General features: G+C 41.0%; 1 protein-coding gene across 1 annotated transcript in view; it reads right to left on the bottom strand.

The window, feature by feature from the left end:
* The window catches only part of TGFBR2 (transforming growth factor beta receptor 2), a 59,361-nt gene extending 40,601 nt beyond the window's left edge, over window positions 1-18,760 (bottom strand). Inside the window, exon 1 of the mRNA XM_027897766.1 lies at window positions 18,446-18,760. Within this exon, the coding sequence (XP_027753567.1) occupies window positions 18,446-18,539 (94 nt within the window). The 5' untranslated portion in view covers window positions 18,540-18,760. The remainder of the gene's footprint in view (window positions 1-18,445) is intronic.
* Window positions 18,761-19,163: the final 403 nt, after the last annotated feature.

Below are 19,163 nucleotides of genomic sequence, written 5' to 3' on the forward strand. Positions count from 1 at the left end.
TTTAGGTGCACCCTTAGTGGAGAGGCAACATGTGGGAAGAAAGCAGAGAAGTTTTGAAGTCTCAGGGCAAATGGCTGCATCTTCTGCTAAACCTCTGGGCAGTGGAAAACATTAGGATCTATGGTAAAGGCAAAAAGGCTAATTTCAAAAGTGTTAGGAGTTTCCTGCTATATTGTATTGCCAAACCCTCTAGTCCTTCCCACGGGGAACTGCAGTTGTGGTACCTGGGATGGACAGAGTAGGTGGGCACATGGGTACAGTTCCCATTTCTCCCTTACACAGACAGCTGTTGTGCTGGCTCATCACTGCAACACCACAGCGTGCTGTGCAGATGGAGCCTGGCCCTCAGCTCCCACAGACCACTGCACAACCAAAGACACACAGAAATCAAAAATAGTAACATGCTTGGCCAAAACACTCACAAATGACACTCTTACAGGGCTTTATTCATATTTAGTATATGGCCTCATCCTGCCTAACTTTCCAAACGGCTTCAAGTAACTAAGTGCTGGCCTGGTATACACACACAAGTTTAATGCATTAAATTAAAGGGGTGAAGGTTTTAAAGTTTTGCATGTGGATCCTTCAAATCCTTCTAAAGCTTATTTACCTTGATACAGGTTGCATTAGGAACAAGTCTAGTCAATCTAAAAAATGAGAATAACCACACACAAAGTTGTGGTTTACTCAATTACTTTTAAATCAACTATAAGCTGAAGAAGACTGAATTCTGTATGTGAAAAAAATCTTTCACAATACTTGACTATCTACCTGCAGCATTTTTGACAGTAATAAGGAAGGCTGGATAGACAGAAAAAAAATCATCTCTTCCAAATGCAAAATGGAAATTATTTGAAGACTGTTCTCTACACTGGCAGCATGCAGCAACTCAGGTGGCAAAAAGCCAAATCCTTCTCCAGAAAATACGGTTGACTCCTACTAAAGTTAACCCTTGATACAGTTAAACTCTTGCCAAATGTATGTCCTTCATTGTATTCAAAAGAGCAGAATAAGGTAACTAAAACACAGACAGAACCATGTAAATAATATCTAGAAGCAGCTGCTGTGCCTTATAAAGAGTTTATGCAGAGCAGTAGATGTTTCTTAATACTGTTTGTTGACTGAGGAGACTGGTAAACACTTGCAAACCCTCTCTGGTCTCTAAGAAACCTCCAGGAAAGGTTATGAAATATGTTAGTTTGGGGGTAGACTTTTTCTTGCTTTTTAAAGTAGTGAAAATGATGCACAGAAATTAAGACTGTGACAAATGATACAAAAGAGGAAATTTGAAGTTATGCCTGACTCCCCCAGGTACCCTTTGAAACAGCTAGGTTACTTGGTGAATCAGAAAATGTATCACTCCTGTATTTGCCATTTTATGCTTTTAATTTTATTTTTATTTGCTTTACAAATATCCCCTAAAACTACCAACACACACTTTCCTGGCAGGTTTGAAAGTCAGAAGATCATACCCATCCTCCCTTTTGAATGGCGCCTGCCACATGCAGCTTGTTAGAGCCCTCAGTAGATCCCTCCTTTGGGGATGCCATGGCACAGCCCCTCTCACATTCACACACCTTTTCTGACATCTTATTTTAATGTTGTTCCTTTTTGATGCAAGGAAACATATATTTTGAGAATAACAATTGTCTGCCTCATGGAGAAGTCTTCAGACCATTTTAAGAAAAATGACTAATTTATTTCTTAAGCAGCGTGAACACAAAAGATCTTCCCTTTTCTCATTCTCTCTGGTGAGGCCATAGAGAAATATCTGCACAAACAGTTTCAGTTTGCAAAAAACAGCAGTCATGCTCCCCTGCTCATTATTTGTTCACATCCCTCATTGCACTTTCTCTTCCCTCACAGAGGAATCAGACTGCACCTTACCACACCTCCCTCCCCCTCCAAAGGCCAACTTCACCCAGAAGAGTTCTCCAGTCTAGACGCCTATCTGACAACACAAACACAATGAAGAATGTGGTATGAGGAGCGGCAACCCACAGCTAGGGTTATGAAAAACTGCATATTTCAGCAGCAGTAGCACTGCTGAGGGCACAGAAAAGTCCCTGTGGATCTATGGCTGCAGTTACTTACTTCTGGGCCAAGGTCACGCTGCCCAGCACACCAGGGAGGGACGTGGGAGAACCTGCTGTCTGCTGCTGTCTCCAACCCTACAGTCTGGTTTCAGATGTTACTTGCTCTGAGACAGGAGATGTCACAGCCCTCCCAAGAGAAGAAACGGGGGCTCTGTGGTTAGTCTGTTCCACCGGGCATCATCACTGCAAGGGCAGATGGGACTTGCTTAGGACTCATCCTCATGGGTTATACTTTAGGCAGCACTCCAAGGATCAATGTTTCTCCCCAGAAATATTTGCAGAAGCACCGCAGGCCTCATAGCTGTTTAAATTCACTACAAAACTAGATTTCAGGTTATTTTGACTTCAAAGTATAGAAAAACTACGTATGGTGTCTCAAGTCAGAGACACCTGAGACATCTAAGAAGAGAGCTACTACTCTCTGTAGCTGTTTCTTCAGCCGTACAGAGACCTAGGAGATGCTTCCTCTTCACAGGATGCTTAAAGAGTCAGAAAGAGTCTTGGTTTTAGAATGTAATTTTTTTCAAGAGGAAAGACATAAAATGGACAGAGAGTACTGTGAAGCACATATATCCTCTGACTGATGCAAAACATCTGATTTTGCTGCATTTCTGTACTATGGACACAAAATTCAACCGGGCACCCCAATTCTTCATTGTTTCAGGGGAAAAGCCTGATGAACGTTTAGCTGACACTACCACTACTTTCAGAAAATGCTCTGCAAAACAAACAAACAAACAAAGTTTCATTTTTTGCTCTGAAATTTTAGCTGAACTGCAACTTGTATCTCTGTTTTCAAAGAGCCTGATTCTGCAATTTCTTTTCTGAAAACTGGAAACAAGGTCCTGTGGACCAAAGAATGAAACTTTAGTCAAACAGAGCCAAACCTAAATAATAGACTTGGAATTAGAAAAAAACCAACACATGGCAAAAATAAATCAAAAGCAGTCTTAAAATATAACACAGTAATTGGAATGGGCTGCATCTCTTCAAATATCAGTTTAAGTGTCACATTCACAAATAGGAAATACTTTATAATTATGTAGCATAAGGGGCACAAAGAGTATAAGTGAGACATAAAAAGATTTCAGGTACAATGGCATGGTTTGGAGCATATAAATTGCAGGACTGCTGTTCAGTGTTTTAATTTTACCTAGGCAGAGGAATTCAAACTGAGGTTGCCCTCTCTTTTTCCATGCACAACTCCATTTTGAGCCTCTGTATTGGCCCTTCACAAGTACACCTTTTGTGTCAGCTGCTGGAGTATGTTCAAGTCATGAGTTAGGGGGTGCTTTGTGCCTCGAACCAGAACCCACATTCTTTCAGCATGATTTCAGCAACCTATACAGCCAGGACTGGAAGTGACTGAGCAAATTGGCTTCAGCCACAGCTCTGAAGGCCATCATAAGCAAGGATGAGGTCTGCACGGCGAGAGTCTCTATCCTGTACAACAAAACACTGTATGTGTTTACACCGGTTGCTACTGAACCAAACCAGAATTTCTGTGGCATTTTATAACACACCAGTAAGTATGGGGAGAAGCTGTGTGCACACAAAGACTCACAGCTGCCCAATGAAAATAAGCATTTAAATGGATTAACCAGACAACTGTGCTTTCAAACTTGCAATCCTTACACAGTTACATGATGCAGAGGGATTTATAAATATTTGTTTTTCCAGATAAAAGGAGGATATTAGCAGGATTTTTTAAAGTGCATTCACTGCCACTATCTGTCCCTCCCAGCTATAAACAAACAAATAAGGAAACAAAACAAAAACAAGGATGTTATGCATGCAAAATTTGTAGTCACAATTTAAGATTTGGGGATTTTGATTTAAGCTTAATACAAAAAGACAACTTATTAATGTAAGGAGCATAAAAGACCTAATTTTGTTTAGCTTTTTGAAGACCTATAAACTTGAGGAATAATTGAGAGACCTGGATTTAAGTTAAGGTGCATCCTCTGACCAGAGGATGTTCCTACTATGATACTAGTTTACAAAATAATCTAGAGATTCTGGTAAAACAGAATTCCATGCAATTTCTTTCTCTAGACCTGAATATAATCCACGCTTCCTATTCTATTTGAAAAACTGTTTCCAAATAAGAAGTCTCATTTAATAAGTCCACATTCTTAACACACACAGAGGCTCCTCTGTCAGTCATTGATGGGCAAATATGTTTATGTGGAAGCTCTGTTCAGAGCTCCTTTTTACTGTGAGAAGCCATTTTCCTCCAAGAAAATAGTGTTTATGAACCATTCTGTCCCCACACAACAAGTTTTGAATGACAGATTCAGGAAAACAGTATCAAAAAGAAATTACTCTTTCATAATCCTTCAGCTCAGCTAAAATAGTAAACCAGAGGAAAGTTAGACTCGAGTGTAATCTCTTGGGAGTAGAATCACTTTGAACAGATTTGAGGAAAAATACACATCCTCTCAAATACAGGAGCTTGGATGGTTATATTTGTCTCTGTCAAGTTACATGCAAAGAAGCAGAATAAGAGAATTTAATACCCTGGGGATATGTTATCTTGATAGATGTATCTAACTTCCACAACTATTAATGGGAATTGTATATTAAGTATTGAGAAAAGGGCATATGCATAAAAACACACACTTCTAATGGTATTCAACCTCAGGAAAGCTTTCTTTTGCTGATTTCTGTTGCAGAAATCCTACTGCTGTGGCTTGCTGTTAGTGAGTTATGAGATTTCTCGGTAAAGAAGTATCTCTCCCAACAAAGCAACATCTCCTTTATCTGCCAAAGGTAAATTTCCTAACATATCCCCCCGGGTATAAGCTGTTCCTTTTAAAGCATTTGCAAATGACACCCTCCAGTTACCTTTGAGACTGCGAATCACTAGCTGGCAATACCATCCTGCTGAAACAAGAGAACAAATAATCAGCTCCTTCATTTCTACTCGAGGCTGAAATTTTACTGGGCTTAAAGGAAAATAAAAGCCATATGTGAAACCTGCTCATTCTGAAGTAAGTAGGTGTTTTACCCCTAAATCCATCTCTTCAAAGTTCACTGAAAGGTCCTTATCTTTGCCATTATTTCTAAATCACATGCAAACAATCAATTTACTATACTATAAAACTGTGTATTTTAAGGACAATTGCTTCTATCTGTGTGCATGGTCCCACAGGTAAGACCCCGCATTAAAAAAAAAATTAACCTGGACACTAAAAAACCTTCATGTAGGAATACAAAGTTCTAACTCCATACAATTCACTGCTTGCAGCAACCAGCCCACAGCAGGGCTGGCATTACAATCTAAGGTGAGGACATTCCCACATCAGGTGCTGCTCAGAGGGAAGGGACTTGCCAGTCTAAAATGTTTAGTCTACCTGCCTGAAGATGTGTGAGAGACTGCAGGCTCTTATACTTTGTTTATGATGAGGCAGAATAAAATTGTAAATTTGAAATGTACACATGGAGTTGGATTTCTAGGGTTTTCCCCTTCCAGCTGCTTTAGATACAGTCATTGTTACTGTAAATCCCCTATTTCAGTTCTCAAGCTCCAAGACAGCATATACACTTAAAAGCTTGTTTAGAAAAAACATTACAAAGAAAAAACTAATTTAAGTGTCCACAAAACAATTCCTTCTACTGAAGAGGAAGTTGGGAAGAGATAAGGCAGAAACAGAAGAGCAAGGGTATTAAGCAGCAGCTCAGAACCTATCACTGCCTCTCAATTTTCATCCAAATATCTCAAACTTCATGCAATTACTTCAACTATTTTTTTTTCCTAACAACTGAGAACTATGAAAACAAAATATGATGACACTTCATAAACTTTTAAATGGCAAAGTTCATTTCTGGCACAACATAATGTTCCTCATTCTGTTACTGCAGGACAGAAGATGTTTACTGTCACATATTCTAGTTAAATTTAATAGGATAAGAGCTTCAGCAGATGTTAATCTGTGATTTCTGAATGTTGCTATGTCAAATTATACTCGCTGATGTTTAACAGTTTAGAGTCATTGAATGTTTCTGGATTTTGGTCATAGCACAACTTCATCCTTCATCTGGAGGCCACTTATTCAACTGTAGAAATCAGTAGTAGCCTGCAGGACATCTAAAGCCTTCTACAAAATTCCTAGATAATTTTAATCAAATGCAAAGTAGATTAGTAATTATGTCATGAAAATACTACTTAAACAACTGTCATTGAGGAGGCTGTGCATAACATGGTCATTGCAGCTGAGCCACTCAGCATCCCTTTAAACAGCAAGAGCCAGTTGCATGTTTTGTTTTGGTTTCTGGTGTAACTGTTCAGTGACATGGGCAGCTCATTCTCTAAAGCTGTCACTTTGGCATTTTTCACAAATACTGTGCTCATGTAGACCACAGCATGTTTCTAAAAGTGTTCTCATAAAAGAAAACAATTCCAAGCTTTCCAAACACAGTAATAGCTTAGGCTATACCAGAGGAAAGTGCTCTGTAGGAAAAGAGACATTTTTTTAATTCCTTGGATGTAAAATTTTATAAGTGATGCATATTTGAAATATCTTTGTATAGCATTAGTTAGCAGAGCAGTTTAACTGTTTGTTATGTCTGGAGATGCTAGTCTTAATTCTGAGAGGGATGTGAGTGATACCAGCCTGGTGGTTGGAACTTGCTGTACCACATACCTACAGGTTACAGAACCACTGTGACTCTGTGGATGATATTCCCTGTCTGGTCTTCTGCAAGTAAAGTCATTTCACTCAGTTAGTTTTGCAAAGCCCTAACTTATGTCGGTATATGTATAACAAGCAAAGCCCTGTCTTGATTTAGAGGTTCACATTGGAAAGTCCATCACATCCCTTGCCAGGGCTCTAATAATGACAGTAACCTCTTTGTTAAAAATGCACACTTTTTTTTTCTGGAGTAGTTTCATTCACCTACAGCTTTGATTTGTTGGAACGGATCTTGTTGACCTTTCAAAATATCCTCCCCCAGAGAGTCTAACATATCAAGTTAGCACAGCTTAACAGGTTGTTTTCCATCAACTAACAGCGGTAAACTTCCACGTGTGCTCTCCTACCCACAGCTTAACATAGCAGAGAAGATTTAGTTAGGATACTCTACCTTACCCTTACCTTGAGGCAAATGCTCCCAGTTGCTGGTGTTTGTTATTTTTGGTATCTTATTAAGGGGTGGCAAAGTGCCTGCACATCTACCAAAATTGTACCCAGCCAGGGAATAGCACCTGCAGCTACTATTCCTAATTCTTTTGTTCTTCATATGCCCAAAACCACAACAGTCCATCATTTCGAAAAGGCAGGAAATCCTTAACATTAAACTGTTATCTGCAAATGCTGAGAAGACAGCATGGTTCCCTAAACAAACAGTACCTCCTCCTTCCCTACCCACTTCAGACCTAAGGACAATAGATGCCCCGGTAAAAGCAAACTACTTGTCAGTCTCAAAAGCACAAAATGGAAACTTAAATCAAAACACACCTTTTGAAGGGAAAAGTAGTGATTCTATGGGTAGTCTAACTACTTATGTTATGCAACAGCTTGGAAAAGCAGGTGTCAGTGTTTTCTATTTCTAGGAATGTGGTAATGATAGTGGTAAATGTGCCTTGTCATTAACTTTCAAGAGTAAGATATTTCAAATAATTAGTGGTTTGCTTCTAGCATTTGATACCCACCTTCACCCGTGAGAAAGCCAATATATTTCTGACTTCAAACCACCAGTAGGTATGTGCCTGATAATCATATTACAAGTCACCAGAACAAAAAAGCCTGGTTAGGGAAGGTACAGATTCATTGAACCATGAATAATACATATGTGGACAACTGAGGAAAGAGTTAGGTCTTAAATGGTCAAACAGTGGCAAGTTACCAAAGCTTCCTTGCACCTCACCAAGCTCATAGCACACAGCCTCTTAACCTGAGAAAAATAGGGGAGAAAAAAAGTGCTAATATCTTATTGAACTTGACAGGGTGTTTGATGAGAATTTCTGGATGCTCTGAGGGCTTTAATCAAGAATCTCTGTCGAGAAAGAACAGTGGTTATGACTCTCTTTGAACTTCAATTTCCAAATCTCAATAGACAAGTGTTGAAACAATCTCTGTTAACTACCCACAAGTTCTATAACTGTCTATAGAAGCTGTAATTAACACATCATTGCATTATTTTTTGCCACGTTAAGTAGCACTGGTTGAAACTGTGAAAATAGTAATATAAATAAATGTACTGAAGTTTAACGGTAGCACCAAAAATACAGTGGATGAAATTGTTTGGGTCTCCAGAGAGTAAGAGGCTTCTCATTTCCCAGCTCACTGCTTTAACCATAGGTTAAGATGCAAAAGTTGTACTTTTAACTGACAAACAAATCTTGTCTCCTCCTCCCATGCAAAAGAAGGAGCCTCCAATCACCTCCGGTCTGTATAGGAGGAGCTTTCATGCCTAATACAGATACTTTAAAATATTGCATATTTTTAAGCAATTCAATGGGATATGCCCAAGTCCTCATTCTGAATCTCAATTCTGGAATATTGGTGATTTAATTTGAATCACATTTTTATTTTCCTTTATACACATTAAAGGCAGGGGACATATACATACAAGAAGCCCTAGGCTGCTTCTTGCACTAATATTCATGATATTAGTGTGGCTTCAGGGAGGAGTGGGAACAGCAAAGCCCCCAGCTAGCCAGAAATCTCAAGATAAAAGTACAAAATGTGGGAAGTAAGGAGTGTGTGAGCAAGAAGTCGATGGAGAAAGAAAAATTTAAAAAAAAAGAAACATGTTTTGGTTGTATCTTCTTTTCCAGAGTAGTTTATCAATCTCTTCCTGCTGAATTTTTCCTATATCTATTATCCAGAGCAAAGATAAAGCAGATATGGCTTTAGTTATAACCAGACAATGTAGTATTCCTGTCTACATGCAAACTTGAGCTATGATAGCTTTGAAAGCCTGATGGTCTGGCACTGTACATACCAGATGAAAATACTACAAATGCAATAAAAGGATCAGCTTCCCAGATTTTTGACTTAAGGCATTCCTTTGTGGTTAAGTTGGGTGAGGAAATGGAAGAATAGACTGAGGGGAAGAAGGAAAATTCAATAGCCCAGAAGCATGTATTGCTGACCTAGTTACTTTGTGAAAGCTTAAATAAAGAGGCTTACGAAGTCATGACTATTACATGGTCCCCTCTGATCTTTTCATGAGGATGAGAAACGGTTGTTTTCAGTTTAAAAAGGAAAAAAAGATTCTGTATGTAAAGTCTCTCTTTATTGTGCTATGAACTCCCTGGAGAGAATATCAGCCACCCTGCAGGGGCTGGAATAATGAATGAATCCATCAGGGAACAGGCTTTCTTCTCCTGTGACATGCTTTGGGGGACCACCCACACACATGTCAGCCTTTTCTCTGCAAAGTGCTGCCTCTAAAGTTCTGCCCTGTCTTAGCCAGCAAGGATCCTTCATTCCAGAGCCCTTCATTGAAGGGGTTTAGATACTCTCAGGCTGAGCAGCGACATGACCATGGGTCTCCCACTTTCAGGGCAAAAGCTCTAACCACTGTAGGAAAAGGAGGCAAGGCAACCGTGAAAATCGGTAATGGGAGCTGTGGGGAGGTAGAAGGGACACAGCAGGGCAGCTGGCCAATTGCCACAGCACAGTCACTGCAGAATCATAGATCTCCTTGACTGCCAGAGACAAATGAGAAGGGTAATTGCTGCACACTTGCAGGCAGAACCAGTCAAAGGAAATAAAAGATCAACCACCACCTGCAAATGGCAGCTCTCCTCTTGAAATCTTCATTGGTTCCTGATTGCAGATTGACAAATCTGTGCTGTTCAAAATCTCATTAAATTCTTCCCATTAGTGAAACACACAAAGATTTACTTCTTCATTCCCGCACTCTTTCTGTAAGTTTCTCAAGAAGAATGGGATGCCCTGAAATCACTACCCAGTCACGTTACAGGAAAGCTTAAGATAGTTATGGAGCTGAGAGTGGAGCATCCGAAGCGCACCCTGAATTTGCACAGTGGACCCTAACAGCATAGTGAGGAAGATTTTAAGAGACTATGCAGTTGGAGAAAAAAACTGAGAAGGGAAAAAAATGTAATTCCATCTATCCTATTTCCCCAAGCATGCACTTTAATGTACAGAAATTATTCACACACACCAATGTCCTGCAGCACTTGAAAGTATGCTAAGTCCTGATGTAACTATGACTTCAGATTTACGCCTGCCACAGAGCTCCCAAACCCTATGGAAGTTTTTCAGGACAGCCAAGTAACACTAAAACCAGGGTAGCAGTCGAAATAATAAGATATTTTATCTTCCTTTGAGCACTAAGACCTTTCTGAAATTGCTACCGAAGCTGTGCTATCCAAAACACTGCTGCACTGCAACTTTATATAACGAGTTGTCAGTAGTATCTAAGCTAGTAATTAGACTCGGGGATCAGATCAGATCCATATCTTGAGACACACATGAATCCCAGACAGGTGCTTCTGCTTCCTTCCCCGAAAATAACCAGAAGCGATAAACCATTAGTAATCATCTGTGGTCTGCTTCAAAGTTCAGCCTCTTGTACAGCAACATTAAAGATGTGCTTATATTAGTTACTGAGATGAAATCTACAAAATTGCTACATTATCATCCAAAAGCCCCGGGCACCACCTAACCATGCCAGCAGGTGACGTATACCCATGATAAACTTAATTCCATTTTGGGCGGCAGAATCCACAGCAGGATTAAAAACAGAGACAGCTGGCTGACCTGTATCTCACATCTAAAATATTTAGACCAAGGAGAACTACAGGTCAGCACTCAGTAAACATAACAGAATCCCCTTTTCTTTCTAAGTCAATACAATGAATGCCAGCTCACTTATGACCCTCCTGGGTGAAATGTTAAACAAAACTAAAAATTACATCCACATTCTGAGGAGGCATCTGCCCCTTAGTCCTCATTTCCCATTCTCCACTTTTCTTCCTTATTAACTACACCGGCACTAGAAGCTCATCAGTGATGAGGGAGCTTCAGTTTAGACAGCTGACAGCTTAGGAAATGTACACAAGTGTTTTCAAAGGAAAGGCCTGATCTCGATGAGAACCTTACATATTTATCTTTTTTTTGGACTACCTATCCCAAATCAATTCATCTGCATCCTCCAAAGTTCTCCTCCCATGCCTCTTTCTGGGCAGAAATACTTAGTGATACCTTACAAGAAGTTTAGAAGTATCCTTTTTCCCTTGACTGTCTGAAATCTCCTATTCCCAGTGTTCTGAGGACTTCAAAAAACTGCAGGCAAATCACTCTTTTGCTCCAAGAAAGAGAACCAGATCACTCTGGCTCTTGCAAGACTGATACCACAAAAGCCCCCTCGAGGGAATTACAGCCTCATAACATACAGTTGCCTATTATTTATTCTGTGGCCAGATTCTCAGATGGTATAAATCAGGACAGGTTCCTTGCCTTCAACAGGGTAAGCTGATTTATGCCAGCTGACAGTCTGGCCCTGCATGAGTTCCATTTGCACAATGCTAGGTTTTAAAGAGACCTGTTAAAGTGCCCCAGGCACGTAAGAACCACGCTTGGGTCTTTACTTGGAAAATGTTGCTTCGAGGAGTAAAACTGTGAGACCTTCCCGCTGCTCTCTGAGTGTTCAATTCACTTTTCTAACAGAAAGAAGTCTCTAAGACCTGACAGAGCCACCACAGACTTGGGAACAAAATACAGATTTTCAGATGTCCCCTGCATAGACCACTTTTTTTTAACTGAGCTTAAATGCTGCATTAAATGAAGCTGACAGGCAATGTTTCGGAGGAACCGATCAGCTGCACAGAGGGCAGAGGTGATCTTTCAAAACTTGTATTAGCGGTCCCTATAAACAAGCTATAAAGAATGTGGTGTGACTTTCAAATCACTGGCTGAACTTACAGCTTTGGCTGCTTGATAAATCTTTCCTTTTTACCTTAAAGGCTCAGATATCTACTTACAAAGACGAGGGTGTGGACTGTGGGGTACAAAGGGAGGATAGTAGGAAACAGAAGACAGCTTTCTAGTATCTCTGGTTTCAGATTGCTATTTCAAAGGCACAATGTTAATCCCAGGTGTCATTGTAGTGATGTACCTCCTGGGTTGTAAGTTGAAGGATGCTTTAGAGTAAGCAGACTCTTCTATCTGTTCCTGAAATCTATTCATTTCAGTCAAATTTTTGCAAAAATACCATTTTGCAGTGGAGAACAAAATACCATTCCAGTGGAGAACTGGAATCCTGGAATCTCGCTGCAAGGACTGTTAGCAATCAAAACTGTGGTTCCTTTGCATGACAGAAATTTCTGAATACAGCTTGTTATTATGATGTGAAACAAAGACTAGAAGACAGCAGTCATTCAGAGCACTGCCATTCCCACCCAACAAGGAGAAAATGAACACATGGCTACAGGTCAGCTTTAAAAACTCTGTCAGGAAAACGTTTTTTCTGCCCCCCAAAGTGCTTCAACATTTCATACATTTTCATATTCACAATCAGAGTGAAACCAAAGTCATTTGAAGTGGTGGGTGTGGGGATGTCTGCATGTATGCACAGCAAGAGGGTGACAGGCCTCCAGCATCCTGGGGAGAGTGGATAGGGGGAGCTCCAGTTTCAAGTGTGCATTCTGTGAGTCAGACCACGCACTTGAGCCTACCTGTCTTACATTGTCCAGTATTTATTCTAATTATTGATTAATGATTATTGCTCTTTTTCTCTCTATCTTTCTATATAAGAAATTTCGCTGTGGACTATGGAGGAAAAAAAAAGAAAAAGAAAAAAAGAAAAAAAGGAAAAAAGAGGTAAAAAAAAAAAAAAAAAAAAAGGTTTCCTGATGAAAGTTTAATGGAAACTGGTACATTTCCACAAATTGTTTCAGTTTTGACAAATCAGCATTTTCCCATGAAAAACAGTGTCAAAAACTCTCAACCAGCTCTAATTCTAACCAGATTAACTCAGGGATGAATGCCAGCAGGAAGTTCTTTCTAAATACCAGTTGTTTGAGCAGAGGAAAACTCCTCCTTCCCCTGTTGATCTTCCCAGAGGTGAAAAGGCTTTAAAATCCATATGAAAAATGACAGGTAGTTCCAGCTGCAACAATTACAATGGCATTCACAGCAAGAGAAAGAGCAAGGAAATGGCATATTAAAAAAAATACACACAAACATGGACGAACCAACAACTAGTATTTCCCCTAACACTGCCAATGTTACTGTTTCTGAAAATCTAAAACAGTTGCTAAACTTTGCAGCAATGCAAACAAACGGACATTAATCCATATGAACTGCAGGGCAGACTCTTTAATACATGCTTCAATTTAAATTCTGCTTAAATCCCTAAAAGCTAATGGACACAACACAAATGATGGCATGTAATAAGAAGTTGCTCCACTGTTTCTTAATACAGTACTTAAATACTCACTTCCACCTGTCAGGGAAGTTAAATTTCAAAAGGACTTTGTCAAAACCAAAGCATACTCTTTATGATTAATTTTAATCTCTTTTAACCTTATAGAATTAGATTTCATAAAAAAGCACAAGTATCACCTTTTGTTTTATTCTTGATTTAAGAGTTATTCTTTTGTCGTCACCTTTTTTTTCACTCTTGATTTAAGAGTTTAAAAAACAGTTCCCACTATCCTGTAGGAAAAAAAAAAAAAAGAAACAAAATCCTTCCAACACCAAGAAAATTTAAGGCTAAAGACTTGGTAAGTAAACTAAAATCTCAGCACTAAGTCTCTTAGACTAGGACTCTGCCAACTCTTTTTTTTTTTTTTTTTTTTAATCAGGGCTGGCTCTCCACTACTTCATGGTGAAAATCCCTTGTACTGTCCAGCATCTGCACAGACTGGTTGATCTCTTAGTCAATTTTACTGAGTTTGCAATGCTCTGGGGACACAAACTATCTAATCTCCCTGGGATGTGCCTACCTGGGTATTTCCCCTGATACAAAGGGCTCCTAAGTGGCAAAGGAGATGATGCACCACTGGTCTCCCACCTGCCTCACAACATCTTTTGGTTCCTCAGCTCACCAGGTGCCAGAAGGGCTGTGGGAACCATGGGCAGATCAGGAATGTAACACCTCCCTCTTGCTGATCCCAGGAACACAAAGGTGGCTGGAAGCCCTGCCTTTCACTGCCCTACCTACTCTAAACTGTGGCCATGCCAGCCAGTGTGAAGACTGCACTGATCACTTTCAGATCAAAATCTGTCACTGCACTTGTGATAATATTTCATACCTCGCTGATACAAATGCACCCTGTCATGCAAAATCCAAGAGTAACAGGTTAGGCCCCACCAGTTGGTATTGCTCATTCTGGCTATACTGAAAGTAAGGCACAGCTCTTCTGAGGTCTGAGAAGTGACAGAGAATGCTAGAAAAGTCCATACAGCACGTACATACGTTACTGACAAAAAAGTTCCTATGCTACAAATGCAAAAAATATCACTGTAAAAATATCTTGCAGAGGAAATATAAGCATCGGAAACTCCAAAAACTGGTGCTACAGTGATACTATACTCTTTTTTCCTTCCCCACAAAAGAGCAACTCCTTCCTAGAAGCCTTTGAAAAAAACAAGCCCACAAAGAAACCCCACAAACCAAACCATCAGGAATTTTTCTTCTGGTAAGAACCTGACACCATATTTGCTCCTAAATTCTGAGTTAACCTTGTCACAGTGACAAGGAGATCTTTATAGGACTCTGAATCTTTGAAACTAACAATTCATTCCAGAAAGGAACATTTCACTTTGAAGCAAAGTTGTTTGGCTAAATGTAGGTCAAGTAATAGTAAGTGTTCATAAAATGCAAGTGAAAAAATATTACAAATATGAAAAAAATCTGAATTATTCCATTGCCCCTTTTTTAAAAATTGCTTCAGAAACTGTTTCAGGAAACCTGTTAAAACTCTATGTAACTCTACTAATGCTAATGGAAATATATTCACTTGTAGCAGCTTAAGATCCGGCTCATCATTTTTTAATAGAAACCATTCCTATATGGAATTCACCACCTGAATATATATTATAGAAGCATGTTAATGCCAAGGACCTAAAAATAGCAATTAAATAAAAGTGTTTTTCAAAGTCTTAGGTATAAAAGCCCTAAAATTCAAGGATACCCCATAAATAGAAGAAAATGAAATAATATCTCTGATCTATTCCTACTTACCTCCTGAAATACCTGAAAAATTGCCACTTTTAATGGGGGACAGGAATGCATTTTAGACTCAATCGTGTTACAAACATGTTCCATCATGTTATAAGATGTTTTTTCTCCTAATTCCCTCTAGCAAATATCTGAAGCTTTAAATTTGATTTTCACACTATAAAATTAACTATGATATAGCTTTAAAAAAATTAAAGAGACACTAAGGCAAGTAGAGTTTGGCTGAATGGAAATATTAAGTTCTGCTGATGTTCAAAGATGAACAGATGATTCCAAGAAACAAATTTCTGCTTATCATAACACAAATATAAATTACAGATTGATATTCACTTGGATGCAGCAGCATCAATTTCTTATGTGGGGAACTGCTGTTTTGCACTGCCCTTTATTGATTAAATCCTCAGTATAGCATTCACAGTCATTCAAAAAAATCCCACCTTGTCCCTTTACTCTATGGAAAAAAATCTTTAATTGTTTGTGTGTAGTATGGGACATAAGAGCATCTTTTTCAAAGCAGATCATTCCTATTGAGCCTGTTCATGAACTTGTGGGTTTTTCCAGAGTCTTTGCAGGAATGTGACATTTCTGTCTAATATTTTTCTGTGAAGAACATTAAAATGAAATTTTGTCTGGAGCTTTATTAACCTATCTAACAAGAGTCAGCTGGTTGGGAGGCTTACCTGGGAATTGAGCTCCTCTGAGACTGATATCTCTCCTATTTCACCCTCACTGATCTGCCGAGCTCTTACAAAGTAAGCAGATTTTTTTTTTTCTATTTTGTTTTCCCCAAAATATTTGGCAGCTATAGTTTTCATTTTGATATCAAATAACTACCAACCAAACCTCATGCTTTCTGCCCCACAGAACCGTTGTTTTCTGACCAACTCTGCCTGTCATAATCACAGTAGAATCCTACGGTAATTATTACAACAACTTTAGGAGCTATAGGATAGATTGTTTGACAACAGGTCTGCTCAGTTTTGGTTATTGTAAGGTGCAGATGAAGAGCAGTATGAAAAATTCTGAACTGTAGCCAGTCTACATACTAATTCCTCACAGGACCTACAACAAGAAAGAAGAACAAACTTTTAAGCTATGTCCACTTCTAAAAATCTTCCCGTAGTTTGAGACTGTCTGTAACTGAGTGCTGGGGGAGGGGGGGGGGAAGTATAATAATAAATATCACAAGACTAACAAAAGTGGAGCATTTTAATTTAAAGTTTTTTTGCAAGGGGAATCTGTAAAAATTTTGGGCTGGGGTAAAATAAAAGTAATCACTAGTTGAAGCTGCATACTTCAAATAAAAAAAAAATATAATTTTGAGTCCTGGGATACCATAGTGTCTTATTCTTACACTCTCTTTACCTTCTGCCCTAAACTTTGACTCAAAGGAATAAACTGACAGATTGTCCACCAAAGTATCTTTATTAACACCTTGGTGGAGAGGACACAGGGTTAACTCCACAAATGTACCTCTGCCTTTTCACATTTTCAGTGGGTTTATGTAGCAATTTTATCATAAATGTCATACACTTTTACATTTTTGTGGTTACTAGCTGACAAACTAAATTGTTAAGCACACATTACAATAGCATTCTACTTTAGTTACGCGTAAGACATATTTTCTGGCTTTCTTGTTAACACTTGTCTATGTGCACAACGGTTAGTTACCTATCTGTTTGTCCAAGCTTGCTTATGTGTTTTCGAAGCAACAGTTAGTTAACTATCTGCCTCTCTAACAAGGGCAGTTCCCTATTTGCAGCTAGTAGTTCTGAATATTTGGTTAAGTTTTCTAATTTGCTAACTCACACTAAACAAGGCGTGCTTATGCTAATCACAATTACAATGTAAAGTTGACAATTCTTTGTTTCAGCTTCCATGAATAACTTTGCAGGTATGTAAAACCTGTTGACTTTGACAGGATTATCAATGAAGCATGAAGTTATTCGTAACTGCACATAGCTAATGGCAGTAGTTATACAAGGGTTATCTACTTCATATTATTACGTTTCAGCCACAATTTTTAGATCACTATGGACCATGAATGGACCACAAGGGACAATAGAGGGCACAGAGCAAAATTTGTAGCAGCCCAATCGTCTGCACATCTTACACGAAGACTAAAACTGGATGTGATATCACAGGACATCTCATAAACCTACTTAATTCTTCAAAAGTGTTTCAGATGCAGTTTTGCTGCAATCTGCTGTTCTCTCTTCAGGTTCACCAGTTGTGTTGCATCATGATTTAGGGCCTAACCTTGCTGTTACAGATGTTAGTTCACTGATGAGGGTAACTACTGGTAGGATAGAGACGGAAAGCTCCTCAGGGCAGGGACCTTGTTTTTGCAGCAGAATTGTAAGCTCTTAGTACCTTATAAATTATGATATGAAGAATACTGCAAGCCACATCCTCAAAAACCTATCTAAGGATGCCTCGGTAAAAGCAGAGTAAGGAATGTAAAGTGTCATTAAGAGTGAGTTAACATGCGCAGTCAGTGCTACAGGAATGACTGCTACTCAGTCCAACTGCTCACAGTCACGGCTAAACTCAGCTGTTGGCAGAAACTCGCACGAAAACCAACTACAGATCCACACGGCCCTCGGCTTGCAGAGCCGGCACGCAGAGACTCAAGCCATGTCCACCCGAGGCACCTTCCAGCCCTGCCCCCGTGGCTGTGCAGGGAGAGCCGCTCCGAAGGGCTCGGGAGGCGCGGGCCGCGGGTCCCGCCACCCCCGGGCACACGGTGCGGGCCGGCACCAGGTGCAGGCGCTGCCGCAGCCGCCGCAGGCAGGGCCGGGCGCTCGTTCCCCCGGCGACAGCAGGCAGCTCCCGAGATGCCCTCTCCAGGCTCCTCCGGCCCCAGCAGACCCTGCTGATTTCCTGCCAAATCCGCTCTTTTCTCCCCCGCCGCTCTTCCCTCCACGGACGGACCTCAGCTTTGGCCGCGAAACCCCGAGATTCCCAGTCCTTTCTTCCCCGCTTACTTTCCCGCAGGGCCATTAACAAACACGCTCACCCCCGCCGAAATGCTTCCAGCCTCAAAACTTAGCAACCGTGTCCCCCGCCTCCCTCGGCGGACGCCTGTCGCTCGTCCCTCGCCTCCTGCCCCCCTCCCGCCCCGCTCCGCTGCTGCCTCCGGCCCCAGCAGCTGTCAAAGGCAGTCCGGGCCGGCGTGCACTTACCCCGGAGCAGAGCGGGGACCGAACTGCCCATGAGGACCCAGAGGGAAAGGCGCAGCAGCAGCCGCCGCAGGCTCCTCGGCAGCCGGGGAGTCATCGCGGAGCGGGATCGGCACGGCCGGCGAGGCGCGGGCGGGGCGCGGGGGCGGCGGGGAGGCCGCGGCGGCGGTGGCGGGGCCGGCCGGGAGCGGGGCTGCGCCGCTCCGCTGCTCGGGACCGCGGGTGACTCACTGAAAACTTCACTTCGGCGCTGCAGGGGAAACAGGAAATCTTAAACTTCGCAAACAGCTGGGCAGGACTTTCTTACTCTTACAGTAGTTCCTTCTCCCCCTTCCCACAGTCACCCCCTCCCCTGCGCTCGCCCTTTTTCCTTTTTTTTTTTTTTTTTTTTTTTTTCATTTAACATGAAACCTCACCCAGTTTAATGTCAATCATCTGCTAGAGGCCAGCCCCTCTCAGGTCTGGCTCTCCCACCACAAGCGCGTCGGGGCCAGCCCCGACGTGCAGCCCGGATCCCTGCGCCTGCCTCCCTCCGAGGCGGGGACCGGGCACAGCCACCCGCCCGCGCTGCTGGGCCCCGGAGCTGCAACGGGGCTGGGGACAAGGCTCGAGAGGAAACGGCCAGCTCGGAGGGATCCTTCTCCCTACCACTTGAAAGAAGACCAAGTCATATCATTTGGGGCACGGGGACTTTCCAGAGTTCCTGCTGGCATCCACATCT

This window comes from Empidonax traillii, unplaced genomic scaffold, assembly GCF_003031625.1.
Source record: "Empidonax traillii isolate 1590-97213 ecotype Southwest subspecies unplaced genomic scaffold, ASM303162v1 scaffold19:size3308961, whole genome shotgun sequence".
NCBI lineage: Eukaryota > Metazoa > Chordata > Aves > Passeriformes > Tyrannidae > Empidonax > Empidonax traillii.